This window comes from Urocitellus parryii, chromosome 5, assembly GCF_045843805.1.
Source record: "Urocitellus parryii isolate mUroPar1 chromosome 5, mUroPar1.hap1, whole genome shotgun sequence".
NCBI lineage: Eukaryota > Metazoa > Chordata > Mammalia > Rodentia > Sciuridae > Urocitellus > Urocitellus parryii.
The window spans coordinates 140,694,328-140,722,142 of record NC_135535.1 but is presented as its reverse complement, the minus strand read 5'-3'; the positions used below and the strand labels follow the sequence as shown (position 1 = coordinate 140,722,142).

The window sequence follows — 27,815 nt, the reverse complement described above, 5'->3', positions numbered from 1 at the left end:
TTTGATTTAAAGAGTCATACTTGAATTTAGTAAAGTCACTGTGATGTCAGAATGCAGAACACATTGGAAAAAGATGACAAGGGAAGCAGGTGATGTATAATCACACACACAAAGCACCAAAAGACTTGCATACATGGGAATCTAAGGGGTTGGGATAAAAATGACACAAGAAATATTTATTAAGAGCATATTTAAGGGCTGGGGTTGTGGCTCAGAGGTAGAGCTCTTGCCTTGCACATGTGGGACCCTCGGTTCGATCCTCAGCACCCCATAAAAATAAATAAGTGAATAAAGGTATTGTGTCCAAATACAACTAAAAAACAAATATTAAAAAAAGAACATATTTACTTGTTTATGAGGCGGATATATAAAATTTGAGTTTGTAAACTTTTCCTTTTTTTTTTTCTAATTTTTTTTGGTACCAGGGCTTAAACACAGACAGAGTCTCGCTAAATTACTAGGGCCTCCCAAAATTGCCAAAGCTGGCTTTGAACTTGTGATCCTCCTGCCTCAGCCTCCCACACCTTGGGGATTACAATCATGTGGTACCATGCTGGTGATTTTTTGCATTTTAAATTACCCATCTAATGAAGAATAATGACATCCTTAATTAGTTTAGATTTTGAGACCTCTATCTTATGCAGAATTCCAAAAAAAAAAAAATCTGCACAGCAGATTTAATTTTATGTATTTGTGAATGACAGAGAAGAAATGTGTTATCAGAAATAAAATCCAATTTTATCTTAGCAACATACCATTTTTACTACTAGAATCAAAGAAGTTAACAGCTACAAATTTAATATTTAAAGAAAAGGAGGAATCCTAAACTATATCACTTTTCTGATAACACATTTCTTCTCTGTCATTCACAAATACATAAAATTAAATCTGCCAGGGGATAGAAGTCAGGAAGGGAGAAAATAAGGATCTACTGTCCAGTAGTTACAGGATCCCAGTTTGTAAAGAATAAAAAAGTTCTGTATTTGAATGGTAATGATATCTACAATATGAGGAGATGCTTAATGATACAGAACTGAACATCTAAATGGCTAAAGTGTAAATGTGTTATACATATTTTTCTACACTGAAAAGTATAACCTAAGGACAGGAGATATCACCTTTATTGATAGAATATGAAAACAATTCTTTTTAAAGCTATTATTCTTAATTAGAATCCATTCCCTTTTATTTGATATGAATGCAGAACTTACATTAAGATGCAGAAGTAAAAGTGTGTATTAGTCAACTTATTTCTCCTGATTCTGTAACTGTGTTTCTGAACATTTTGTACTGATGTACCCCCTCAGTAGTATCAGTACTAGATGCAATAGCTGCCAGTGATGCTCATTGTGGGAGTCTACTGCCCCTTCTGAGTTAGCAGAGAACACACCCAAGAATCTACAGGATCTTGTTTGTTCAAAAAGAGAGGGCTGGGAATGATTAAGTGCCCCTGAGTTCAATCCCCAGTACCAAAAAGAAAAAAAAATTAAAGAAGCAACATCTAGATATAGAAAAAATTTCAAAAATGCTACTGTACAGTCAATAATCAATCATATTTTCAAATATTGGTCATTATTTTCTGTGCAAAATAGGGATGATTAAGCTAGGGCTTTGACCATTAACTTTTATTTTGTGTATTAATGGATGACTATTCTGTATATAATAACAATAACTATTCTGTATATAATAATAACAATTTATTTGCCTTGATTATTTTTCTGATAGTTGTGAAAAGCTATTTACTTATTTTATTCATAAAATTCATTTTAATACATAAGTAAGAGAAAGCAAGCAATAAATAAAATGAACATTTATTTATTTATTTATTTATTTTAATTGTTGTATTTCAATAAATTTCATTTTCTTCAAAATGAAATGATGAGGTGAAATTATTCCTTATTGTATCATTTAGGGGAAAAAAGGAAGATAAGTAAAATTTAATAAATTTTCTAATATCCCTCAACCAATCTCCAGTTGTCAGAATTCAAAATTATATCAACCTTAGTTCAAGCTAGTTTCTTGTAACTTATACATTATATTGCTTCCCAGGAGAATTGAGAAGTAGAATCTTGGCACATAGTAACAGGTCGTGTTAATTTTCTTCAAAAAAATTAAAAGGTAATTAGCAAGCCTACTGATTGGTTTTTAAGTTAAGGTAAGCTTTATTAATTGTGACCTTCTATTAAGATAATATTTTGTCAGCTTTTTTACTATTATGACCAAAAGACCTGACGAAAACAATCTTAGAGGAATAAAAGTTGATTTGTGGCTCACAGTTTCAAAGTTCTCCATCCGTAGATGACCAAAAAGTTAGTGCCAAAGTTCTTCACTGTTTTGGACTGAAGGTGAGGCAGAATATCACAGCAAAAGAAGAAAATCAGATCAGGACATGGCAACAAGAAAGCAGAGAGAGCTCCACTCACCAGGGACAAAATGTATACCCCAAAGGCATGCCGCCAGTGACCTGTTGTCTCCTCCAGCTACAACCTACTTGCCTAGGGTTACCACCCAGTTAATCCAGTCAAGTGGATTAATGCACTGATTAGGTTAAGGTTCTCATAACCCAGTCATTTCAGAATCTTCATTGTCCTACACCTCATATCTAAACCACAACAGATAACAAGTAAGATCTGATTGTAAAAGTATCTTTTCAAATAAATAATTTTTCACTTGTTGCAGATTGTTTAAACTTTAGCAATATCTTCATATGACACAAATACAGAAAAAGATAAATAATCATGAAGATTAATTTAAAAAATCTCAATTATGAAGATATTTTCTAGAAGCTAAAGTAGTAAGAATCCCTTTGTCTATAAATCACAAATATGAAAAACTCAGTGTCAGAAAAGAATGAATTACAGTGTGGATTTCATGTCCATTCAAACCAAAAAGATCTTGAACAATGCATTTGTGAATTATTAAAGATGTCAGATTTAAGGAATTTATAGAGTAGAAGAAAGTATGTTGAAAAAGCAGTTTTCACATTCCAACTGTTTATTTTATTTTTTAAAAAAGCAGAAAATGGTGATGAGGGATTTTAGCAGAATGACACTGTTGATAGGGAAAAAAATCACATTGATGGTCAGAAGATGCAAATCTTCTCAGTGGCAAAGGGTATAGAGAAGTTAAAGGGTGGCAATGCAGACATTAGGTACACTCTATCTAGACAGAGGCTTCTGAGAGCTTGTGGTTTCCTGCTCTGTGCCTTTTCACCTGGGTCTGATGGAGAGCATTCCCTGTACCTTTGTAAGTGTTAGTGTGTGTTCCCCCAAGTAGCTTCTCTTCAACTTACAGATGTGAACACTGCATCACAGGAACAGTAAGTCACCTTCCTAAATTTTACAGCTGGTCAGTAGAGAAGACAGGATCTGCAGCCAATCACTTGAATTATGTTCTGTGTCTGCTCCTTTCTCTCTCTGAGGCGTTATATTCCACTCCACTAGACTGCAGATGTCTTCTCTCACTAACATTGCTTTAAGACCAGGTATCCATTAATGTCTTTAGTTCTTTCTGATTGTTTGCTTGTTTGTACACTATTTATCATTAAAATGCCAAGTGCCCTAAGACAACCATTACACTTAATTCTGAAATGTTCATCAGCATGGGTTTCTCAGTACTTGTGGATCATGTCACTGTAAGCTAGTGGGTTATTGGGTTATTTTAAAACGATTTCTAATTTTTTCCCTAGTTATGCACAAAATATATTATAAACAGTGCCAGTCTGAAATAAGGGTCTCACAAAATACTAATTGCAATTCACTTTTGTCATGTTTGAAGAAGCAAGAAAATATTCAAACCCCTCCCATTGTTTCAAGAGAGAGAGAGGTGTTTCCTAAAGAGATCTTAAGGTTGTATCTCTTCACATTTTGCCATAGCATCTGACTTTTCACGGTTGGTACTTTCAACAAAGTGAATGTGTATAGGTAACTAATGGTACCTTGCTTTCTTGACTATTACCTTGTGATTGAATTACTGTGTGTCTGTGGTGTAGCAGTTAAAAACACATTATTTTGTCATCACTTGTCTTTGTGCCTGTTTTCCCTACTAGAATTCAGATTTCATTTAGGTAGGTGTTATGCTTCTCCCTTCAAACTGACTTTTGTTTATGATTTTTTATTTGTTCATTCATTTTTACTTAAAGTCACTCCTTTTGATAAATTACTGGTTTTTGAGTTAGCAAAATATACTTTACATAAAATGTTTTGAAGCAAAATTACAGCACAAAGAGTAACATTGCCCTTGACCTTCCTGGTATTTCACTTCTTATTAAAAATGAGGAATTTAGATTTGCTAATATTTTTGTCTTTATGAAAGAAAGTCCCATCCCTTTTTTCTATCACCCTATTTTTGTGAATGGAAATGTTTACTCTCTTCCATTATATACTGGATATTTGTAAATAGGTTTTGATTTTTACAGGAGCTCAATATATGGGCTTGCCCTGAGTCTCAGAGGAGGCTGTATAGTTGAAATTTGGGCAATCCTCTAACTGTTGAGACTATGGGAATTTTTGGAAATGAACCAAATGTACTTTGCATTGTGAGATGGTCACAAGCTTCACAAGCTTTTGGGGACCAGGATGGAATGTTATGGTTTGGATATGAGATGTCCCCAAAAACTCATATGTGAGACAATCCAAGAAAGTTTAGAGGCAAAATAATTGAGTTATGAGAGCCTTAACCCAATCAGTGGAATAATCTCCCAATGGGATTAATTGAGTGGTAATTGAAGGCAGGTAAGGTGTGTATGGAAGAGGTGGAGAATTTGGGGTGTAGATTGGGGTGTGTATTTGTATTTGGCAAGTGGAGATCTCTCTCTTCTCTCTCTCTCTCTCTCTCTCTCTCTCTCTCTCTCTCTCTCTCTCTGCTTCCTGATCATCATGTGAGATGCTTCCCCTCACTGCACTCTTCAGTCATGATTTCTGCCTCAACTCAATCCCTGAGGAACAGAGCCTGCTGTCTATGGACTGTGACCTCTGAAATCTTGAGCCCCAAAATAAGCTTTTCCTCCTCTACAGTTGTTATGGTCGGGTCTTCAAATCACGGTAGTGAAAAAGCTGACTAAAACATGGCCATAGACCATATTGTAGTTGATAATATTTCTGTTGGTTTATGTACTAAATTCTCCAAAGAAAATACTTGGTACATTCACCAGTTTTAGAAGATGAGTGCAATGCCAGTGATAGCATACTGAATTTCTCTTTGCTTTCCTTTGAACATTCTTCCTTTATTTTCTATCATCATTCTCTCTATGTGGATCGTGGTGAACTTTATTTATTTTAGAAACAAAATAAATCTTACTTATTTCAGAATACTATGAGTTTACATGAACAGTTCATTTACTAAAATCTATTCTCTTTCTCCACTGTATTCTTTAAAAGAACATTGTTCTCATTAGTCATTATGTTGTACAACAGATCACTTTAACTTATTCCTGCTATATAACTTAAATATTGCATTGCTTTTGGTAGTTCAGGCATTCTAAGTCTGTATTTTGCCTATGTACAAGATAAGAACCATGAAAAACCATCACCACTTTCTCATGCACAGCATTTTTCCTTAATGGTCTGAACAAGTAAAACATTATAGCTATGTTGCTTTTAATACAAGAGGACAGAACCAAGTCTGTTAACATTGTGGACAGAAAAGGAGTCCACAATAAAATAATTCTGCATGTGTATTTTACTCTTTTTTATTTTTTGCTCTCTCACTCCTCTCTACACAAGTCAATCATCTTATTGTCCACAGAAGGGAAATCTAATATCATCATTCATTTCACAGAAACCTAATTTGTGCATGTTGGTTTGAAAGTAGTTTAACTCAGAATGGCCTTTGTTTTCATTCTCTCACATAGAAATGAAACTAATTTTCCCAGTCTATGCTTGTCTGAAAAATGAAGAAAGTTTGGATATTTGAAAATAGAGGAAAAGTAGCTCTTATAACTGGAAAATTTCTAAAAAGTAGAGAGTTTGAAAGCCTTTTATGACTCTTCAGCCACTGAACATGATATGTGAAAAGAAAGGAGTTCATCCAGTGAACGGCCAAGTCAATTAGCTTCCCCGCCTCATGGGCAGCTTGTCTGTTTGTGAGTGCACGTGGGTGAGATGAGAAATTTATTCAATGTCTGCATATTGTTCAGATGATTAAATGTGTCACAACCCAGGGGAAGGGGATGGGATGCTATTTTTTGAGTTAAACTTGGCTTTCTCTTAGGAGATTTTATGTTACAGTGCAATGATAATTGTGTGCTCTCCTAGCTTATGTTTCAAGAACCACATCCTCCATCATCTCACACAGATCCATCAGAAATTTCAACACTTTATTCTCCCCTTTTAAAATCTCAGATTTTTTCTGAACCTGAAGACTTCACTATAAGACACAATTCTATGTGTGATTCTGATGAAGTATTTCTTTTGTATGAAAATGTCTAATTATTTTTCAAACCTCCATTTAACTTTGTGTCATACTGACCCTGCACAGGTGACCTATAACACCAATCTTAGTAAACATTAGAAAATTGAGCTTTGACTATAAGTTTTCATTCATACTTCTCTAAATATGTCTTAATTTGAATCGCCTATTAATATCTCCAATAAAATGGGTAGAGTATAAAAGTTCCTTAAAATGTGTTTTGAAGAAAATTTAGTTCCAAATAAGTTCTAAGGAATAATGATTTTCCATAGCAGTTCTAATTAATTTATCTAGTGAAATTCAGCAGGCCTGGGGAGAGATTTTATACATAAGGATAATATAATTTGCATTCGTTAGTTCATTAGTCACTGTAGAGCTGAAACTTGCACGCCTTTTACAATTTTTTTAAATGGGCAAAAAAAGACTGGATTCACAAAATTGCAATCTTATGAAGAGTAATAATAAAATCTAAACTAGAATTGCCATCAAATAGATATTGAAATTTTATGTGGTGGCTACACTAGTTTTGGTAAACATATTTCTATATTTTGAGGTGTATCATTTTATTCCCAGATTTTTTTCCCCTTCTAGACATACATGGTCTTTCAGGATCCCAGTAATCTAAAAAAAAAAGCCAAAAGTTAATAAGGTTTATAAATTTGAAACCTTTACTACTATATAAAGTTCATAGACCCCAAAACATGCTGTAGGCCAATTTCAAAGAAAATATTTTGATATAAACTTTATATTAGTAAATAATATGCATATATAGATTTGCACAATAACTACATGTACAATTCAGTAAATCTTCATAGTAAACACCCCAGCATAACCAGTACTCAAAGAAGCAGCATAATCAGTTCCTGTGCTTAGTGTCTACCCCCACCCACAGATAACAATTATTCTGTCTCCTAGCACCTTAGATTATTTTTTTTCTGTTTGGACTTAGAAAATGTGTATTTTTTTCTGATTTTGTTTGATTGCCTTGTTTCTATGAGATTTTATTCATTTGCTTGTGAGATCCATCCATGTGATTACATGTAACAATATTAATTTATTTTCATTGCTCTCTAGGATGTCACTGTACAAATATTTATTACAGTTAATGTATCCTAGGTACTGCTGTCATTTAGGTTGTTTTATGAGTTTTGATATTATAAATATTGTTTCTATGAATCTATTGGTACATGTCTTTTTAATGTTTTTTTAATTGTTGATGGACTTTTTATTTATTTATATATGGTACTAAGAATTGAAATCAGTACCTCATGAATACTAGGTATGTGCTGTACCACTGAACCATATTGGTACATGTCTTTTAAGAAATACACACACACACACACACACACACACACACACACATATGCATGCACGTTAATTTATGTTGGGTAAATACTTAGAGTAAAAATTTTTGGTAAGAGGGTATGCATATGTTAAGACATAAGAGATAATGTCAAATAGTTTTCCAAAATCTTATACCAGTTTACACTCCCTTAGCAATATCTGAATGTTCCAGTTATTCAAAAATTTGGTATTTTATTTTTGGTTTTAACCATTCCAATGAACATTTAGTGGTTTCTTTTACCAACTCCTAGCAGCTAATAAGGTCTAATGCCTCTTCATATATTTTACCAGTATTTGTATCTTCTATATACAATGCTCATTTCGGTCTCATTCCAGATTTTTCTTGGAATGGCTGTTGTTTAGTTTTCTCATTACATTGTTAGACTTCTTTATAAACTCTGAATTGGAGATCTTTGCCTCATAGATGTATTGCATATATCTTCTCCCAGCATATGAGCTTGTATTTTCACTCTATTTTTTCATAAAGAAAAATGGATAAGAGTTTTTTTCTTCATGTTGGACAATATTGTGTCCTGTTTAAAAATGCTTTGACTAACAGACAAATATGAATATATTTCCCTGTGCTTATTTCTTAGCATTTTATTTCATCTTTTATCTTTAGATTTATAATCCATATGGAGATTCTTTGGGGGCTTGAAGGGAGGTAGGAGCATCAAGTGTTTAAACAAGTTTTCCATTTCAATATTGAATGGGCCCAGCTACATTTACTGCAGAGACCATCTTTTCTCCACTGTACTCATTGGTTCCCTGAGTTTTGAATCAGATGAGCATGGATGGAGGCTTGTTTGTGGACATTTTGTTCTGTTTCATTGATCGATTTGTCTATCCTTACCTTATATTATCTGGATGCTTTTAAAATATCTGATAGTATATGTCTCCTGCTTTTATTTTTGGCTATAGGATTGTGTTGGCTTATTTTGGTCCTATATGTTCATTATCATATAAAGCTAAAATCAACTGATCAATTTTCACAGGTTAAAATACATATGTTAGAATCTAACTGAATAAACAGATCCAATTGGAGAGAAAGATGCTGAACAATATTGAATAGTCAGATCAGTTTCTGTCTGAATTTATGTAATCCAGCTAAATGTTTTTGTTTCATAAGAAAAAACTACAAGGAGTGGGTTGAATGCAGTTTGAGGTAGAGAAAAGAATGGGTTTTTAATATTTATTCTTTTATTTTCTTCAACTCTTATATAGTAAATTCTGAATGCCTATTTCAGATTTCAGCATATCTGAAATTAGGAGTGTTGACTTTCTCTCTCTCTCTCTCTCTCTCTCTCTCTCTCTCTCTCTCTCTCTCTCTCGAATTTGATTTCTCTTTTGATTTTTGAAGATCCTTTGTTCTCTTTTTAACTTTCGTTTATAAATCCAAAGGAATTCTGAGAAGAAATCTGGGGTAGTCTGATAGGACAATAATACAGTATAGTGGGAACAAAGATGAGTCAGGCTCCAGAGACACAATTTGAAAATTTAAATAAAAATTTAAAATTGTGTAAAAAGTTTAAAATTCAGAAAAGACAAAAACAAGATTATTCAACTTTTTAGTGATTTAAAGTACAGCTTTATAGAAGATATAACAATAGAATTTTATAAAGCAGGAGACTTTTTTTAATTTGCATGGTTTACCCCATTTCCTTTTAATTATTGTCCTTTGTTTAGTTAATATTAAGGATATCCAATTTTAATTCTTGGAGAAATTAAGCCACAGTATCTTTTGTGATTTCTAGCAAGAAAGCAAGTGTTAGGACAATAAAGCACTATAATTTGTGGCAGTGGTTGATAGATGCCTATAATTAGAAAGTAGATTGGATCTAGAAGATGAGGGCTGCCAGGGGGAAGGAGAGTCAGTATGAAAAAAGATATAGCTTTACTCCAGTTCTTGGGTTCAGAATCCAGGATTGTAAACATATAGACTTGAAAATTATTTAATGATGTCCACAGGTCAGAAACAGACCCATAAATTATTGCAAGATGCATGAGCACAGACAGAGGCCTTACGATATTTTATGGTGTAGCATATTGATGAAGAATTCAAACTGGGTGGGAAGACCCAAGGAAAGGGAACTGTGAATCTGGGAATAGGTGAGTGGGAGGATTTATGCATTTAGCTGAGATCATGTGTTAGGGAAGGATAAACAGTGTGCTTTCCAGATCCAGGAAGCCCTGGCTGAGTTGGGAACACACCCACTAGAGGGATAAATAGCATGTGAAAAGGGCCAGACCAGGTTCTACTAAAACAATCTCTATAGAAGGAGGTGTCTTTGTGGGTTTAGAATTATGGCTTAGAGATAAGATCAGAGTATGGGATGACTGTGTCTTAGGTCAGAGATGACAGAATAAAGGCACACCAGTGGGCCTGCAATAAAAATTAGTTTTTACTCCAAGACATGAAGTCATGGTAGGGATTAATAAGGAAACTTTTTAAATTTATGTCAATTTTGATTAAAGTTTAATCAACTATTAAGAATATGCTAAACCACAAAATCATGAAAAACAAGGTAGATGAATTAAAAACATAAAGAACATAAAATAATGTTTTGATATTCAAGTCCATAACTTCCCTGCAAGCCTAAATAGGGAGACAATTTGGACTTTTATCCTTTTAACATGAATAGGTTTTATAAACTTTGAAAGTTTATTCATTTTTGTAAGCATCAGGTCTGCAAAGTGATCATGATGTTATCTAATGAAGTTCTTGTGAATATAAATGGAAAAAAATGTATATTCTGAGCATAGAGCCTGGCTGCCTGAAGCCTCTCAATTAATGTTCACAGTCATTAATAACTATTATATCAAAGCAGTTCTTTTTACCTATAATACTAATCTTATATTCTAAATTTAGCATGCACAGAGCATAAAAGTTATTAAAAACACAATTCTATTAAATGCTCAGGTACTTTATCATTGTCCTTGAAAACAAATAGTGGGCCTATCTTTCTAGAGTTCTCTGTAAGCATCCACATGGACTGTTAATTTTTTTTTATCTTAAAGGGATAACAATGAATAATTATAATCTGAAAATTAACATAAAAACATTTTTATCCAGTGTGTCATGATTAGGTGACTTTATCTTTGAGATGCACGTTAATGTACTATTTTCACTAAAATAACATTCATTAAGGGAGAATCAATACAACATTTCCAAATGTTTTATATTTTCTATAAATGTTTGCTCCTTTTATATGAACAGTGATGAAATTTGAATTTATAAGATTTACATGTTTCAAATGACTAGCATTATTATCTTAAGTATATGTTATAAAGTATTTATGTATAGATTTTTTAAATAGTTATCCATAGCCTAATAGTTTTCATTTAGGAAGCCATGGTAAATTTAAGTACAAAAATTATTTCCATATGAATTAGGTATAAAGTTCTAAAATAAAATTGAACACAATAGCTGGGAAAACTCTTCATCTTCAGGTAGATTTTTATTAATATAGCAAAGAAGAGTTTTTCTTTTATTAAATTTTTAAAATTTAAAAAAATTTTAATTTGTTATATATGACAACAGAATGCATTACAATTCACATTACACACATAGAGCACAATTTTTCATATCTCTGGTTGTACACCAAATAGAGTCACATCCTTCATGTCTTCATACATGTACTTAGGGTAATGATGACCATTGCATTAAATCGCCCTTCCTACTCCTATGCCCCTCTCTTCCTCTCCCTCCCCTTTTCCCCTTTGCCCTTTCTAGAGTTCATTTAATCCTCCCAACCCAATCCACCCCCCCAAGCATATATGAATTCGAATCCTTAAATCAGAGAAATCATTCAGCATTTGGTTTTTTGGGATTGGCTAATTTCACTTAGCATGACGCTCTCTAGCTCCATCCATTTACCTGCAAATGCCATGGTTTTATTCTCTTTTAATGCTGAATAATATTTCATTGTGTATATATACCACGTTTTTCATAGAAGAGTTTTAAAAAGAATGTTTAAAATAAGGGCACATTAGAGATTTTTGGCTCTGTTCACATCATACCATAGAATACCATAAAATTTAGGAAGATTATTTTATAGTAATTAATGTTTATCTGATAAGTGGAAAAATATGTTAAAGTTCTTTAAAGTAAAATTAAAAAATTAAAAAGACATTAAAATTTGTTAAATACTTTTTTAATGAGAAAAGAGCTAAATCCATATAAAAATAATCCTAGACTAGAAAAATCCACCAATTTAGGAATGTTTATCGAGATTTCTTCAATCTTCCCTCATATATAGATATGGTCCAAACTGCCCATTTTCAAAGTGAAAGTATTAATAGAAAGTTCTGAACATCAGAAAATAGACTTTCATGATTATAAAATGAATTATCTATTAAAAAATGAGAAATGAAATAGTCCTTTCTCTGGCATTAATGAATCATGGCATGACATAATCTTTTCTGGCACACCCTGAGCATATTAATGGTACGTAATGCTATTGATTATAACCATGAAAATGAGGTATATCTAATGAGAAAAGAAAAAAGAACACAATGAAAATCTGTATCTCATATTGATAGAAGCCTGATTAGCATTAAATGAAATTAAAACATTGAATTTTCTTTCCATATGCCATTCAATGTAAGCAGCATTACTCATAGGGATATAAGCAGGTCCATTTCCTGCCAGTGTTTGTGTTCTGTTTTGTGTTTAAAAAAAACATGTAGGGATGAATCTATTTTTTTGTCTTAATTCCTCCTGGACTCTGATAATATCTATGTGGTAATGGAAATTGAGCAATATTAGATTGCAGTTTTTAATGGAATCTATCAATTTAGTGCAGATGTCTTCTCTCTCTGAAACAAGAACTTGGTAATAATCTTTAGCCCACCCCACACTCCTGTCAATACAATTAGTTTATTAGCAAACCATGGATGAACCCTGGAGTCAGAATTATATATTCTGCTCATCAGCAGTATGGGTTCACTGAGTGGTTCAGAAATGGCATCATGAAGAATGGCTATGGAGTTAAAAAATTAAATGATGCCCTATTAAGAAGTATTTAGACCAGTAGAGGCCACTAAGTATACTCTCAGATTTCTTATGTTTTCCCAGATCTTCCTCACATAGAATCTTCTGTCCCTAACTGCTTTTCATCACTGATGTTCAACCTGCATTCGGTCACCTTAGTTGTTGTCAATGCCAGGCCCTGAAGATTGGACTAAAGAATTGTTTGAATTAGAGCAAATTGGTCAGACAATTAGGTTGAAAACAAGTTGACCAATGCTTCTTTTGACCCAAATCAAAACATTGAAACTTTTTTTAAAATGTACCCATTTTATTTTTAATGTAATGTAGAAATTATCTTCCAAACTATAATAATTTTCACATTCTCTAGGTTGGTTTTACAACTGTTTGTTTTTTTTGTGTGTCCATTGAAAAATATATCTCTTTTGGACTTCATGCAACATGTGTTTGCAGAGAACCTGGGGCAAAAAATTCACAGAGGCCCTGATTCTGCGTCAGGATTTCCTATATATCAGAGGGACTCCATCAATAAGATCTATTGAGTAGCAGCCCTCCCCACAAGTGTAACAACAATAACCAAAAGATTTAACAAAAATTCCAATAAGATGACAGAAAGTTATGCTTTTTAAAAATTATTTTTCTTGATTATAATATTTTTGTACTACTCTTTCTGTTGTGTGATGGTTGACTTAGAAAAGTGTTGAAGTGAAATTCTTAACAGTTTGTTAATGACCAAAAATAGTAGGCTGCAAAGTATTCAGGATGTCTGATTCTGGATTACAAAAAGAACACATGTACACATATGCATGCTATGTATATGTAGGTGCATCAAAGACGTATAAAAGCCCAAATATCATATGTTAACAATGTCTCTGCATTGACAAAATTGTAGAGTTTATAGTGTACCTTAGGTCATTGCATTTTATGGTATTACTCAGGAAATAATAAAAGGCTACGTGTTAGATACATTGTAAAATAGTGTTGTTTATTTAAAATTTTACAACATTTCATCTTCACAAGTAATGTAGAACAAAAAGAATTAGATGTACATGATTTAGGATTATTTAAAAAGGAAAGAAAACAGCTATTCATATAATTTTGCTATTAGTAGATAGTTACAATTCCATTGATGTTTCACATGAAGTGACCATATTTCTTACAAGCCACCAAGTGGGAATACAAATATTTAATTTTAACATTCATTACTCTGCTTTATACTAAGTTGCTTCTGATTTAATGCTTTTCAGATAAATCCCTGTAGCCCTTGATCATGGATGCTGCCATACTATTTTAAGCTCATTTTGATTATATCCCTGTAATTTTCCTCTTATATATTTTGTTTAGCTTCCAGTGTATTTTATGAATACAATTCACATAAAAATATTTTATACCTTAAAGAAATATAATATCTAGAAAAAGTGCTCTATTATCCACGTTTTAGAAATATTATGCTTACGAACATAAATATTTCATTAATTATTTTTCCAAAGATTAAAAAAAAAGTTATGGATGTCCAATAATTTGACAAAATAGAGTTAATAACATATGAACATCAAAAGATAAGCTGTCTAGCCCTGATCAGTGGTTCATGCCTGTAATCCCAGCAGTTGGGGAGGCTGAAGCAGGAGGATCGTGAGTTCAAACCCAGCCTTAGCAACTTAGAGAGCATCTAAGCAATTAAGCACAACTCTTGTCTCTAAATAAAATATGAAAAAGGGTTAGGAATGTGTTCAGTGGTTAAGTTCTCCTAGATTCACTCCCTAGTACAAAAAAAAATTAAAAGTAAAAAATCTGTCTTACTTATATTTTTTAAGTTTGCTTCATTTATTTGCATACATATATTTGGTCATACCCAATGATGTTCTGATGCCTAAGCTAAGAAACTTTTATCAGTGTATCTTATATGTTGCTAAGAATTTCTAGAATTTCAGGTAGTGTTTTCACACTGAACAAAATATTACTAACGATAATCATAAAATCACAATGTTTTACATGCTAAGAACATAGTGGTTGATCAGCAAATACTTATCCAGCAAAACTGAACTGAAAGAAGTATCAGGCATTGTGTACAAAATTTAAGTTGTTCTTAAATTTCAGAGATGTTATGTATTTCATTGTTTATGAAAAAAGGCTTCCATAAAGTTTTTGCCTAGGAAATTTGGGAACCAATATTTTAATTGTCACTGGACTATTTAATAGCACAGAGTATCTGTGTTAATAACATTTCACTGCTATAATAAAATACTCAAAGAAAACAAAAAAAGAAAAAAAAACAAAATACAATTTCACAGTGATTTTAGTTTATTATTATAGCTGCTTTTTCTTAGCAATCGTATTAATTTGTTTTCAAACATATAAGATGCATTATGTTATAAAACAGAAAAATAAATATATATGCACATATATGTATGTATATTTACACACACACACACACACACACATTTGTATACAGAAAACAAAAGCTCCAGAATACCACCAATTTAAGCAAAAGCTCTAAAATACCACCAATTCAAATGAAGTTTATTATGGACAGTCACTGTTTTTGATAAATGTGTGGCTTATATTAAAATAATGCAATCTATATAAATAAGGAGAGAGATTTTATTGTCCCCATATGTAAATAACTCCATTTGAGTTTGTAAATGCAGGCTTCATTATGATTAGTACCATTTTAACTGTACTAAAGACATTTCTTTGGTTATTGTTAGTTTTATTATAGTAATTTATACTCAGTAGTGTTTTGAAAGTTCGACACTGATTTTTCAAAGTAGATATTTGTCTTGACAAACTCTTTTTCTCTAATAGCTATAAATCTATAATAAAGATTTTTCTTATGTAATAAAACTTTTTGTTTGTGTTTGTTAATTTTTTATTAGAGAGGAAATAAAATATTTTCAGAAAATTTATAGAAGATTCAACATTCAAATTTAATATCAAATTCCCTACTGTCAATTCCCCTTGATTTTTCTCATATCTGTAGCTAAAGAATAAATGGATTTCTTATGCACTATTCATATTTCAAAACATTTCATAGTAATGAAAATTATGCTTCCTTATATTGTTAGCTGTGCTTTAAAATATAACTGATGTATTTGTACTATGTGTATTTAAAATAAAAAAAAACACTCAAATTCTGTGAAGCAATTGCAACAATTGCAAAATGTACTGTTACATAATCTAAAGACAGAAAGTGAAAATAAAACTAATCTTTAAAAAGAGTTAATGTTTAAAAGATATCTTTATTTTTGAAACATATCAGATAGTCTACTTTAAATTTAAATTTTAAATTTTAAATAGCTTTTCCTATCCGTCAAGAAAAATGGTGATAGAAAAAATGCAAAACGAAAAAATTACGAATAATTAAAATTAAAAAAAACTCAGTTTCAAACTTGCTTAACAAATTTTGTGTTCTTAAAATATTAAATAATTTTATCCTTAAGTCAAATGATTATATTGTTTAATATACTAAAGTAATCCTTGTGATTTCTGGGCTGTTGGGTTAAATCTATGATATCTATTTTAAAATGTGAACTGTGAAGTCTGTATTATATGTAACAGAAAAACATTTATTTGATTTGCATTTCTAAATATTGCAGTAGTTTCTTGATAAAACTTTTCAAAATTAGAAATTTGATGCCTGATAAATCAGCATCATATTGCAATTAATAGCACAGTAAAGTTTTCCTATGTAGGTACTTTTGCTTTACTGCTGCTAAATAATATGTCATTCATTAAGACTACATTGATAAATATATTTTCTTATTAGCTTATTTACTCATTCAATAATCATTTCCTAATTACCTTTTGTTTGAAATCTTTTAACCAGTGAGACTGATGAGATACAACAATGAAGCAGAAACTTGTACTGTCCAAAAATTTTCAGCCAACTGCACAAACTAAATAGTGGTCTGTGTTTTTCAATGTATACTAAGTGACCGGAAATAAAGTCTTCATGGAGATATCAATGCCACAGTAAACACAATAACGAATCTTAATTGAGATGACTTGTTTCAGCATTATAACATCTGAGTGCACACTGCCACCTGATTGATCCTGCTTGCAATACTTTCCCCATTTTACAGATGAGGAAATAAGCCCTGGAGAGTTATTTACCCAAATTTATATGACGAGTAATTCATAGAAATGAGCACACATCTGTCAAATTTCAATATTAATATTTAAAACACTTTGATTTTCATCTATAGACATTTAAGTCAATTAATATTTAACCATTTACTGGACAAAATACTAGAGACAAAAACATGAAAAGAAAAAAATCTGATGTATAATAAAGACATAATTATAAAATGTTATGGAAAATGTTGTAGTAAAAATTATGTACAAAAAATATACCACTTGAAACATGAAAATAGGAGCAGCCTTTAGTAAAACCTTCAAGTGGTTATTGGAGCTGAGGTTTGATTGCTTTATTCAACACTGTATATATTTTCTTTGTGTGTATGTGTGTGTGTATGTTTACTCCATATTATATCCAGGAGCAAACATCTTTTGGCCTAGTACACAAGGGATATTTCATTGTAAAGGTAGAAGAAACTATGTGTTCAAGGATTGGAAATTTAAAAGAAAATACATTGTTAGAAAAAGTATAATAAATCATGTAGTTTTGGAGAAATATGTATACAGTAAATGTAGGGCAAGAATTTGAAATAGTATACTGGCCTGAGATTGTCTTAGCATTAATTCTCTAGAAGGTTGGAGCTCTCAATTTTTTTAAGCTATTGCTAGTTAAACACAGGAAGAACTAGAATTGGGCAGTGTAAACTTGGCAGAAAGTTAACAGAAGTGAGAGATACTGTAGAGTTAGAAGGCTGAAAGTTTGCTGATGAGGTGGGATTAAACAAATGAAGAGAATGCTGAAATTTTTAGTTCAGTTCCATCCCGAGAGGGTGATCCTCTTCCCAGGTAAAGAAAATATAGAAAGAGGAGCAATTATGGTAGGCAGAAGAGGACATTGCAGGATAGGGGAGAAACTGAATTTGGTTTACAATGATTGAACTTAATGTAACTACGAAGCAGAAAATTGAAAATAATGAGTATATTATTTAACTTGCTTTGGATGCCGAAGATGGATGTATAACTATGAATTTATGGCAAATAGTACAGTTTGCCTACAGAGTTGAAAGACAAAGCTTTCAATAAAAATAGACATTTTGTAATTCAAAATTTACATTCAAACTAGTCTCCTGTCTCACAGAGGGCTCAATGTGTGATTTCTTTTGTTAATATATCCATTGAATGCAGCACAATTTATATTTTGATATGACTGAAAATTAGATTTAAAAGAGATTTTAGATTACATTGGAAAGCATCTTGGAGGAATTTACAATTAGTCTTCATATTAGCTATAATGAAGAAAACCAAAAACCATAATTAATTAGCTAATATTTATTCTCCAAAATACTATACAAGGAAGGAAAAGAAAACTTTAAAATGCAGGTCTTACCTATTTTAGACTACCACTGCCTATATAATATAGAGTACTGCAGTATGCATATATTTTAAAAGAACAAACATTTTGCTTTTCTTTAGCTCAGTTTTTTTAATCTTCAAACACATGTTGTCCTGTGATTTTTGGCATCACTGTTTAAATTTTGATAAACTCCATAAATAAATAGCCCTGTAAGAATCTGTAATTCAAATTGTACATCCCTTTGTTTCTACTCTGACTTGTATTTTACTTTTTAGAATACCTCAGAATTATACTATACTTTTACTTAACTCTACAAATTGTAAATGGATATACTGAAATTAAGAAGTATGAATATTGCATGGGGGGTAACCTTCCTGACATTCTTAAGCAAAATCAAACACTGGAGTTTTTTATTTGATTTCATCTCTTCTTTTGTTTTAGCAGAAATCTTGAGTAACCTTATAAATAGATAAATCTACTTGATATTTCCTTACTCATATTTTTTTCATAGACTAGGCATATTATCATTAAAGGCTTTAAAATGAAAGTATCTTTGTGATTTCAAAAAATGAGTGTAAAGCTAAAGTAGCTCTTAGAAGCCAAAGAGCTCTTTTCTTTTTGCTCCTTGCAAACGCAGCTTGATGTACAGACATTAGTTGGTGGAAGTCTGAGGTCTGAACACTTTTGCCCCTACATTCTAAAACATTTTCATTCTATCTGAAGAAAAGTGAAACTTCAGTGCTGTTAAAAATGGGTCTAATTGAGAAGCTAACATTAGCATTATTGGGTTTTAATGTATTTGGAAGTTCTTAGGACATCACTAATTATTTCACTAATATTTCTGCATCCTTAGTATTCATTTAGGCAACAGAGGAGAACAGTTACTTAGGCTGTTAAAAAATTAATGGTCTCACCTACTGCTCTATATTATAGAGGCAATTATTCGGTGATTTCCTCTTAATGTTGGGCACCTGTATGCATTAAAATTTCCAGATGAGTTCTTAGCAACTCATAAGTGGTTGCCTGTATATATGTTTTCATTTAAAAATATAATTACAGCACATATAATTATAATATTCACTTTTGGTTTTTATTCTTTTTAAACAACTGTAGACATAACTTTCCTGATTTTATTAACCAGGAGGAACTCATAAAAGTCAGTGAATCAAATATTCTGGGATCACCTCTCCCAGATATTAATGAGCCCAGTATTAATTATTTTATTATAAAGAAACTGATATAATAAATAAAATAGCATTGATTCTTTAGTACATTTGATTCATCTGGTTTTCCTGATGAGTCAGTTTTAATTTTTAAGCATGAATTTAGCCAAGCTTGTTAATTGCTCCTTTATCACTATATAAAAAAAATGATAGAAGAGATTTATTATATTTATTTATCTATGCTTTTACTAGACTATCTCTATAAATTTTCCCCAATTTTAATAAAGCAATGTGGTTATATTCATAATGGTCTATAACTTTTTTAAAAAATATGGCTGTTTGCTCTATTCATGCCTAAGTTTATTCACTGATGACATTTTAGGTAACATTTTTATTTTCTCTCTGAGAGAGAGGTGAAATTTTCCTGAAAATTAATTAATCCTAAATTAAAATATAAATGAATTTTGCTTTATATATCTAATATCTTTTCTTTTTTTAGGGATAGTATTTTACTGTAGAGTATAGACTATGAGGTATGATTATCCTGGTTGTTAACGGGAGGATTGATACATTTTTTGTAAATATAGACATAATAGGTAGATCTTATGCCTTATCATTTTATTTTGATTTTCTTTTATCATTTGTCCTATATCTCTTTTCTCTCTTCTTTAAAATATTATTTTGCATTTTTTTTACTCCATGTTTCCCTTGTATGTTTCAAGACTTTACACTCTATTCCCAGTAAATAAGGGGTACTTAGAAATATTAACATAAATGTTGTTCCTAATAATATTAAAGTCCCTGTTATCCTGAGTATCTTTATGAGTGTTAGAACATTTAACTCTAGTTACTCACTTTCCCATTTACCCATTATTGCATTTGAATATTTTATTTTTTGACCACACACAATAGCATAATTATTGTACTATAGTGTCCATGTTTACACAGATATACCACTTCCTTCGCTTTTACAATTTTTTTCTAAATCTTAACTCTTCCATCTGGAATCACATTCCTTCCATTTCAGATAAAAAATTTAGACCTTTCCATGTGATTCTTTTCATAGCAAACTCTTTAAATGTGTGAAAATGTGTTCATTTTACTCTTGTTCTTTAAAGTCATTTTCATTAGAATTCTAAATATATAGTTACTTTCCCTCTGAAGGTTGAAGATATTTTTTTTTTTCATATCATCTTCCTTAAATGTTGCTGTGGAAAAGTCAACATATCAATCTACTTCTAAGACCCTTGGAAACTTCACTTTGGGGCTAGGTTGTGGTATACGATGTTCTATACTTTCTATATGTTATATAGTTTCTAGGTGTGAGTTGTTTGTCCTACCTGAAGGTTATTACATTCTTAAATCTGTAGATAGCTGTTTTTAATCTAGTCCTGGAAAATTCTGTTTGTTTTCTTCTCTCTATTTTTGACATTATGATCAGATGTTTTGCCAAACTTTCTCACTTCAATTCCATATCTAAAAAACTTTAAATGAATTTTCATTTTGGGGGCTCTGGATAATTCCTTTGCTCTATGTTTCAGTTCACTAATTCCTTAGTCAGCTCTTCCTAATCTGCTAATAATCCCAATTTATGAATTTTTAACTCAAAATATATTATTTTTAATTTCTAAAAGACACTTCTAGCTTCTCAACTATTTTCTCTTTATTTATTCGTGTTTTTAAAATGTTTATTAAATTTACTGAAACATTAAATTTATTTACTTCATAATCTATGTCTACATGTTTATTTTAAAAGTACTTCTACTATCAGTGACTGGGCTATTGTCATTCAAAGATCATTTTTCTTAAATTCTGAGTATGGTTTGTTCATTCATTCAGATAGTGCTATCATTTAGATATGAGCCGTCCCCCAAAAGCTCATGTGTGAGACAGTACAAGAAAGTTTAGAGGTGAGATGATTGGGTTATGAGAGCCTTAACTTAATCAATGCATTAATCCTCTACTAGGTATTTACTGGGTCCCAACAAAAGGCACATAGGATATATCTAGAGGAGATAAGTTAATGGAGGTGTGCCTTCAGGGTATATATTTCATCCTTGGTGAGGGCAGTCTTTTTCTCTACTTATTGATAGCCTTGTCCTGATGCACTTTCTTCCACCACACTCTTCTGCCATGATGTTCTATCTCATCTCTGGCCCAGAGCAATGGAGTTGGCCATCTATGGACTAAAGGCTCTGAAATCATGAGCCCCAAATAAACTTTTCTTCCTCGAAAATAGTTATTCTCAGGTTTTTTTCTTCAGAGCAACAAAAAAGCTGACTAAAGCAGATAGTACACAGAAACTTTGTGTAAAGGATGATGGAAAAGTTCTGTAAACTCAACAAACCAGAACAACCATTTACCTCTCTGAGATTTTATTAGCAGGACCATAGAGGTCAGTTGCAGAAGAGAAGGAGGGGGGGGAGAGAGAGAGAGAGAGAGAGAGAGAGAGAGAGAGAGAGAGAGAAAGAGAGGGAGGGAGGGAGGGAGAGAGAGGGAGGAGGGGGAAGAGAGAGAGGAGAGGGGGAGAGAGAGAGAGGGAGAGCAAGAGAGTAAGAGAGCAAGAGTAAGAGAGGGAACATGAACAGGGTGTTGATATGTATGGGCTGAACAGAGGATGAGGAGGAGCAAGGCGAGGGGGCTGGGCTGTTACTTCCTCATTTGCCTAGAGTTGAGCCACTTCAGGGATTGGAGATGCGCCATTCAAAGTTAGCACCATTCACAGGGATTGGAGGTGAAGGTTCTCACGCCATTCAGTGCATCATGGACCTGAGCTCCCAGAAGAGAAGCAGTCTGGGCGCCATCTTTACCAACACTTTGGACTTTAAAACTCAGAATATTATGATTTTTTTTTCTTGGGTTAGGCAAATTCATCATTATGATTAAAGGCTTTAGACTCAAATAGTGAAATCTCAAGCAAATTTTGTTCGCACTGTACACAATGTAACGATTTCAGCCAGACCACTATCTTTGCAATTGTTTGGTGATGATAGCAGCAGTAGTTAGGAAAAGAGATGAATTTCTCTTTCACCCTTATATTGAGAATTTAGTTTTCTGGGTAGTGAATCTTATTTGATTCATTTCCACTATTACATCTTGGTCCTCCTCAAAACTAGTTCTAGTTCATCAACTTCTAGTTCATCCAATTCACAAAAAAAAAAAATCAAGTAAGTAAAAGCCACCATCAATATTAAGATTACTGTATTCCTTCATTCATAGGGTAGTCTTTCTGCTTTGTCATTGCATGGAAAAAGTAGGTAAGAAACTCTATGGGACCTAATTATAAGGCCACTAATACCATTCATGTGAGCTCTTCACTCATATCCTAAGCACCTCCAAAAGAGCCAACCACTAAACAACATTGTTGGTGAAAGCTCTATCCTTGTCCTAAATACCGATCTAATAACAAGGACACAGTTTTGAGAAGAAGGAAAAAGAAAGTTTATTGCTTGCTAGCAAAGGAGAAACACAGGGGCCTCCTTTCCCAGAAGCTGTGATTCTGCCCATTAGCAGGAACAGGAGGCTTTTAAAGAGGTGATTCAAAGGCTAAATTCCATGTGTTCTCTGTTGGCATTGTAGTTCAGTTGTTAATTTGAAGTCATTTTCGAGATCTTCTGGTACCATCCCCAAAGAGTGGATTACTTTGTTCCTTTGGTGAGTGTGTACTCAAGGACAGATAACTTGGTCTAGGATGGGGAAGAAAGGTAATTACATTTCCCCTGAGATTAGGGAGGGGAAAAGATTAGGAAGGAGTCAAGAGAGATGAAGAGAAAGAAACAAGTCCATTTTAAAAATAAATTGCAGTAGCAGAGCAGCAAGGGCTATATTCAAAGCACACAGTAGACCCCTTTTACATTATATTGGGATGAGAATCCAACATATGAATTTTGGGGGAACATAAGCATTCAATCTAAAGCACTTGGTTTTTGATCTGCATATTTACTGTTTTCTTATCATCTCCTTATTTAATCTAGGAAGAATTCTTAGAATAGTTTATTAAGCATTTGATACTATTTTCACTGAACTTTTATTCTTGGTATTTAGTCTGACAAATGTGGTAGTTTACAGTGAGACCTATCCAAGGACGCTATAAGCCATTTGGGTGATTATGAGCAATTTACTAATCTTAATGTGCTTCCGCCTGTAAAATAGTTACAATGGAACCTACTCAAAGGAAAGGATGCAATAGATAAGGATATAATGCATGTACAGTTTTTACATGATACTTGGCAAATTAAATTTTCAATAAATGTTAACAGAAACAGCAGCAGCAATGTTATACACATACTGTAAAACAGCACAAGACTGGTTGATCTGAGACTGGGCCAGATTCAAGGACTGCCTTCAGTAGTGGGAAGAGGCAGAGATCTGGCTGCTTTAAAAAAAAAAAAAAAAAAAAAAAAAAAGATCATTGAGTAAAGGAATTGGAGATAGTGATTGTAGAGAGATTTTCTGAGAAACTGAACAGTGAAAAATAGATATGAAAGTTGTAGGGATATCATCAGAAAAGGGTACAGAGTAGTTTCATTTTGTTTTAATGAGAAAAGGCATCATGTGTTTTTATAGTCTTCTGAGTAAAATGTTAAAAGGACAAAGATAAATAGAGCATCACATGTTAGGAGTGAGTCAGATCAAGGCCTAAGTGCCTTTAGCAGGAGAGGAGTGTCAGCTCTTTCTTTGGGATTTGAAGAAAGCAGTGGGAGTAAGTACAGATGTAGGGTTTTTTAGTTAAATGATAAGAATTCAAGAAATTTCACACTTAATATCCTCAATTTTTATGTAAATTAGAACTTCCTCATCTCCAGAGGAGACTGAAAGAAAAATTAAAGAAAAGGGCCAATTCTCCTGGTGCAACCCAGTAATCATAGTGACTACAGAGCCTGTGGCAGGAAGATTGCAAGTTTAAGGCCAGGCTCATCAACTCAGCAGGATCTTGTATTAAAAAAAATTAATAAAAGGAGCTGGGATGTGACTCAGTAAAGTGTCCCTGGGTTCAACCTCCAGTACCAAAAAAAGAAAAGAGTGAATTTTAGGATTGGGCAGGGGTGGAAGGGAGAGTTACCACATATAGATATAGCAAAGATTTTCTAAATAGAAGAAAGGCACAGTTGACTTCAGATTTTTTGGAGCTACAGCAACACTAGTAGTCAGCCTGATTATTTAATCTTTTCACTCTTCAGTCACCAAGAATAAATTGATATAAGATTGATCTAAGAGAATAAGGGTCCTGGTTTTGTGGAAGGATAAAATTATGATAACTGTTTAACCAGCTATAACTTCTAGGATGGAGCAGAAAGGAACTTCATGAACTCTCATGCAATGGATGCAAAGATGTGGGACTGAAAATGTAGTGACAATAAAGAAGGCTGAATTGAACATGATCCTGGAATTTGTGGGGTCTCAAGTTTATAACTTGGTGTTTAAGTGTCCAGAGATGGCATATTTCCCTACAAACAATTTCAGCATAAGGCACAAGATCACAATTACTATGAAATTGAAAGGATACCTCAGATTTGAAGATGATTTGCTAGATGTGTTATCTATATGAACACTGAGGTTATTAAAGAAATAAGAATTGAAAGTGGAAGGGAGAAACTGAGAGCTAGATACCAATACACTTATACAATAACAAGGTTGGAGAGTGTACATTTTACATAAATGTTTGGATTTTATTTGAGGAAGAGGTTTTTCAATTTTGATTCAAAAGTGATATAGAAACAATAAAGGAGAGCTGGAAAAGAAAAAAATAAGATTATAAAAAACTGTATCAACTTTAAGCTCTCTAAGTAAAAAATGATTAGTATGTTATGTGGTTAAGGGAGTTAAAAATCTTATGATTATATGTCTACATAAATAAATCTAAAATGGTTGAGGATTAAATTTCTTTATTCATGGGAAAACATCATAATGTGGAAAAATATTAAATCTTTTGGCTAATATGATCAAAATTTATATTATTAGTAATACTTTACTTGGACATAACTTCATATATACTATATATGTAGAGAGAGAAAGAGATAAATAGAGAACAAAGATACACACATATTAAAATGTTATTTCTTGAGCATTATTCTTTACATTTTATAGTTAAGGAAACTAGAAACTGTTCCAAAGTTACATATGACTTTGAAGCCCATGTCACTCCAAAACACAATACAAAAGTAAACAAACAAAATTAATTTAAACTTAATTGAAGTAGGAAATACATTGATATAATACATACTAAAACTCTCACTGAGGTTTTACATCCTAACCCAAATTTAAAATTGTGTTCTAAATTTTTTATTGATATTTTTGATGTGGATAATTGTATATTTAACATACATCTTGTCATTACTTCATGTAAAGAATATCTTGTTGTTAACTTTTTATAATTATAATCTATACATTCCTATCAGAGTAAGGTGTTGAGATCCTAAATCATGTATTTATTATAATTTGAGTTGACTCAAACTTTAAAATGCCCTCAAATGCTCATAAGAAGAGCATGCATTGAAATTTCCATGATTCATCTTCCTTACTGGTATTTAAATATGAAAACTTGAAAGAGAGAGGAGAAATGCTAATGATCCTGGAAGTTATTCTCAACAATTATCTTCAGGAAGTAAATAATGGATATTCCAGTATCATGCCCATTTAAAGAAATAGAACTTACAGTGAGGTTATTGCTGCACTATATAGTGCAGATATATATATATATATATATATATATATATATATATATTAAAAGGCTAATAAACATGATTTTGAAAATTTTGTCTCATTTTTTACTAATTGCTCCAAATATACTATGAAAAGTTATTTTAAAAATTCCTAGATATTTCTGAACTAAAATGACTAATTCTGCATATAAACTTTTACATTAAATGATTATTTTTTCAGAAAGGCATGTTATGAAAAGCACTTTAATCTTTTAAGATGAAATATGGCTATAGTATAGTTATCAAAATTTAATGAATTAGGGATATTATCAAAGCGAATCTGTTTATTAAAACTGGAAGTTAATCAGTAGGAACTGTATATAGTAGCCTAATGTGCCAAACAATCACCATGATTTTATGGTGACCATCTTTTCTTTTCTAAATGTGATTTCATTGTTATGCAGCATTTATTTTAAAATAAAATGTCTTAGAATCTCACAAAATTTAAAAAAAAGAATTTGAACATCAAACAGAGCATATTCTATGGTTCCATTAATATAAATTTTAAAAATATGCATAACTAGTCAATGACCCAAGGAAAGACTTGCAGTTTACCAAAGGGAGGTGGATAGGCCTGGAATGGTTCAGAGCACATACTGAACACTGGTGATGTTCAATCTCCTGATGCAGATGCTGGACAGGTGCATATTTTGTAAAACTCTATTGAGCTGTACACTCACAACTTGCAGAATTTTTGGTATGTTTTTATACCTCAGAATTTACATTATCAATAGTTTGCTCTAGGGATAATTCCTATGTTAATCAGAGGTTAAAAGGTTAATATTCCACTAAATTTTTAGCTGCTTTGGCATTAGTAATAAATTTGCTCATTAGTATAGGAAATGTCTTGGACAACTTGATTTAGAATCAGACTTTAATTTTAGTTGGGAATATGATTTTATTTCTTATTATATAGTTAAATTGAAAACAAAAACAACTTACAGGTCAAGGCATAAAAAGAAAAACTAGCAATTTTTTTTCTCTATGCTCTTTTTAGTTCCCTTTAAGTGAGAAGGTGAACTGATTGGAAATCTAATAACCATTACTCCAAGGCCAAAATAACTCTGCTATGATGCCAACCACACAGAACACAAAGAGATAAGCCAGTATTCTGAGCCCTCTTCTAAAGCTGAGAATATTAACTCTCTAGAAAATTCATAAGATATTTGATACGGAATGAAATATTTGAGTTGCTTAGTTTTTTATCTTGTCTAACAGGTAAATAGGATTATCCTGAAATATTTTAAATGATCCAAATATGTGTGTGTACAAAATTTGAAAGTTAAGTCAAACTCATGCTGTATTTTAAGGAACTTTTGCTATTATTTGCTATAATTATTTTTCATTATTCATATCCCAACATTACCACTTATTATATATTCCTTGGCTATTGAAATTTAATTAAAATTATATCAAATTAAATTTTCAGTTGCTTAGCCACTTAGGCTCATTTCAAGAATGCTGTAGTCATACATTGCTAGTATCTACTGTCATGGGGTAGATTTAGAACATTTCTATTTACCAGAGTTCATTTGGTCAATACTAATTTATATAATTAAAGCAGTACCTTCTTCAGATTATGATATTTAATAATAATAGAATTAATAAAAATAAGACTAGCTATAGAATAGAAGATAATGATGATTATAAGTGAAAACACACAACTTACATATCTAGTATCATGAGTATTTTATATATAGGCTTATGATGTAACTTTTTGAAGACTCTCCTAGCCACAATTTTTTCAAACATTTCACTTTTAAATAACTTTGAAAATG

The 27,815-nt window shown here is 31.9% G+C and overlaps 1 protein-coding gene across 1 annotated transcript in view; it reads left to right on the top strand.

Annotated features, from left to right (window-relative positions):
• The window catches only part of LOC144255071 (protocadherin-15-like), a 452,955-nt gene that overhangs the window by 364,566 nt on the left and 60,574 nt on the right, over window positions 1–27,815 (top strand). The window contains 2 exon segments of the mRNA XM_077799103.1: window positions 17,611–17,633; window positions 22,062–22,076. Of these exon segments, the coding sequence (XP_077655229.1) occupies window positions 17,611–17,633; window positions 22,062–22,076 (38 nt within the window).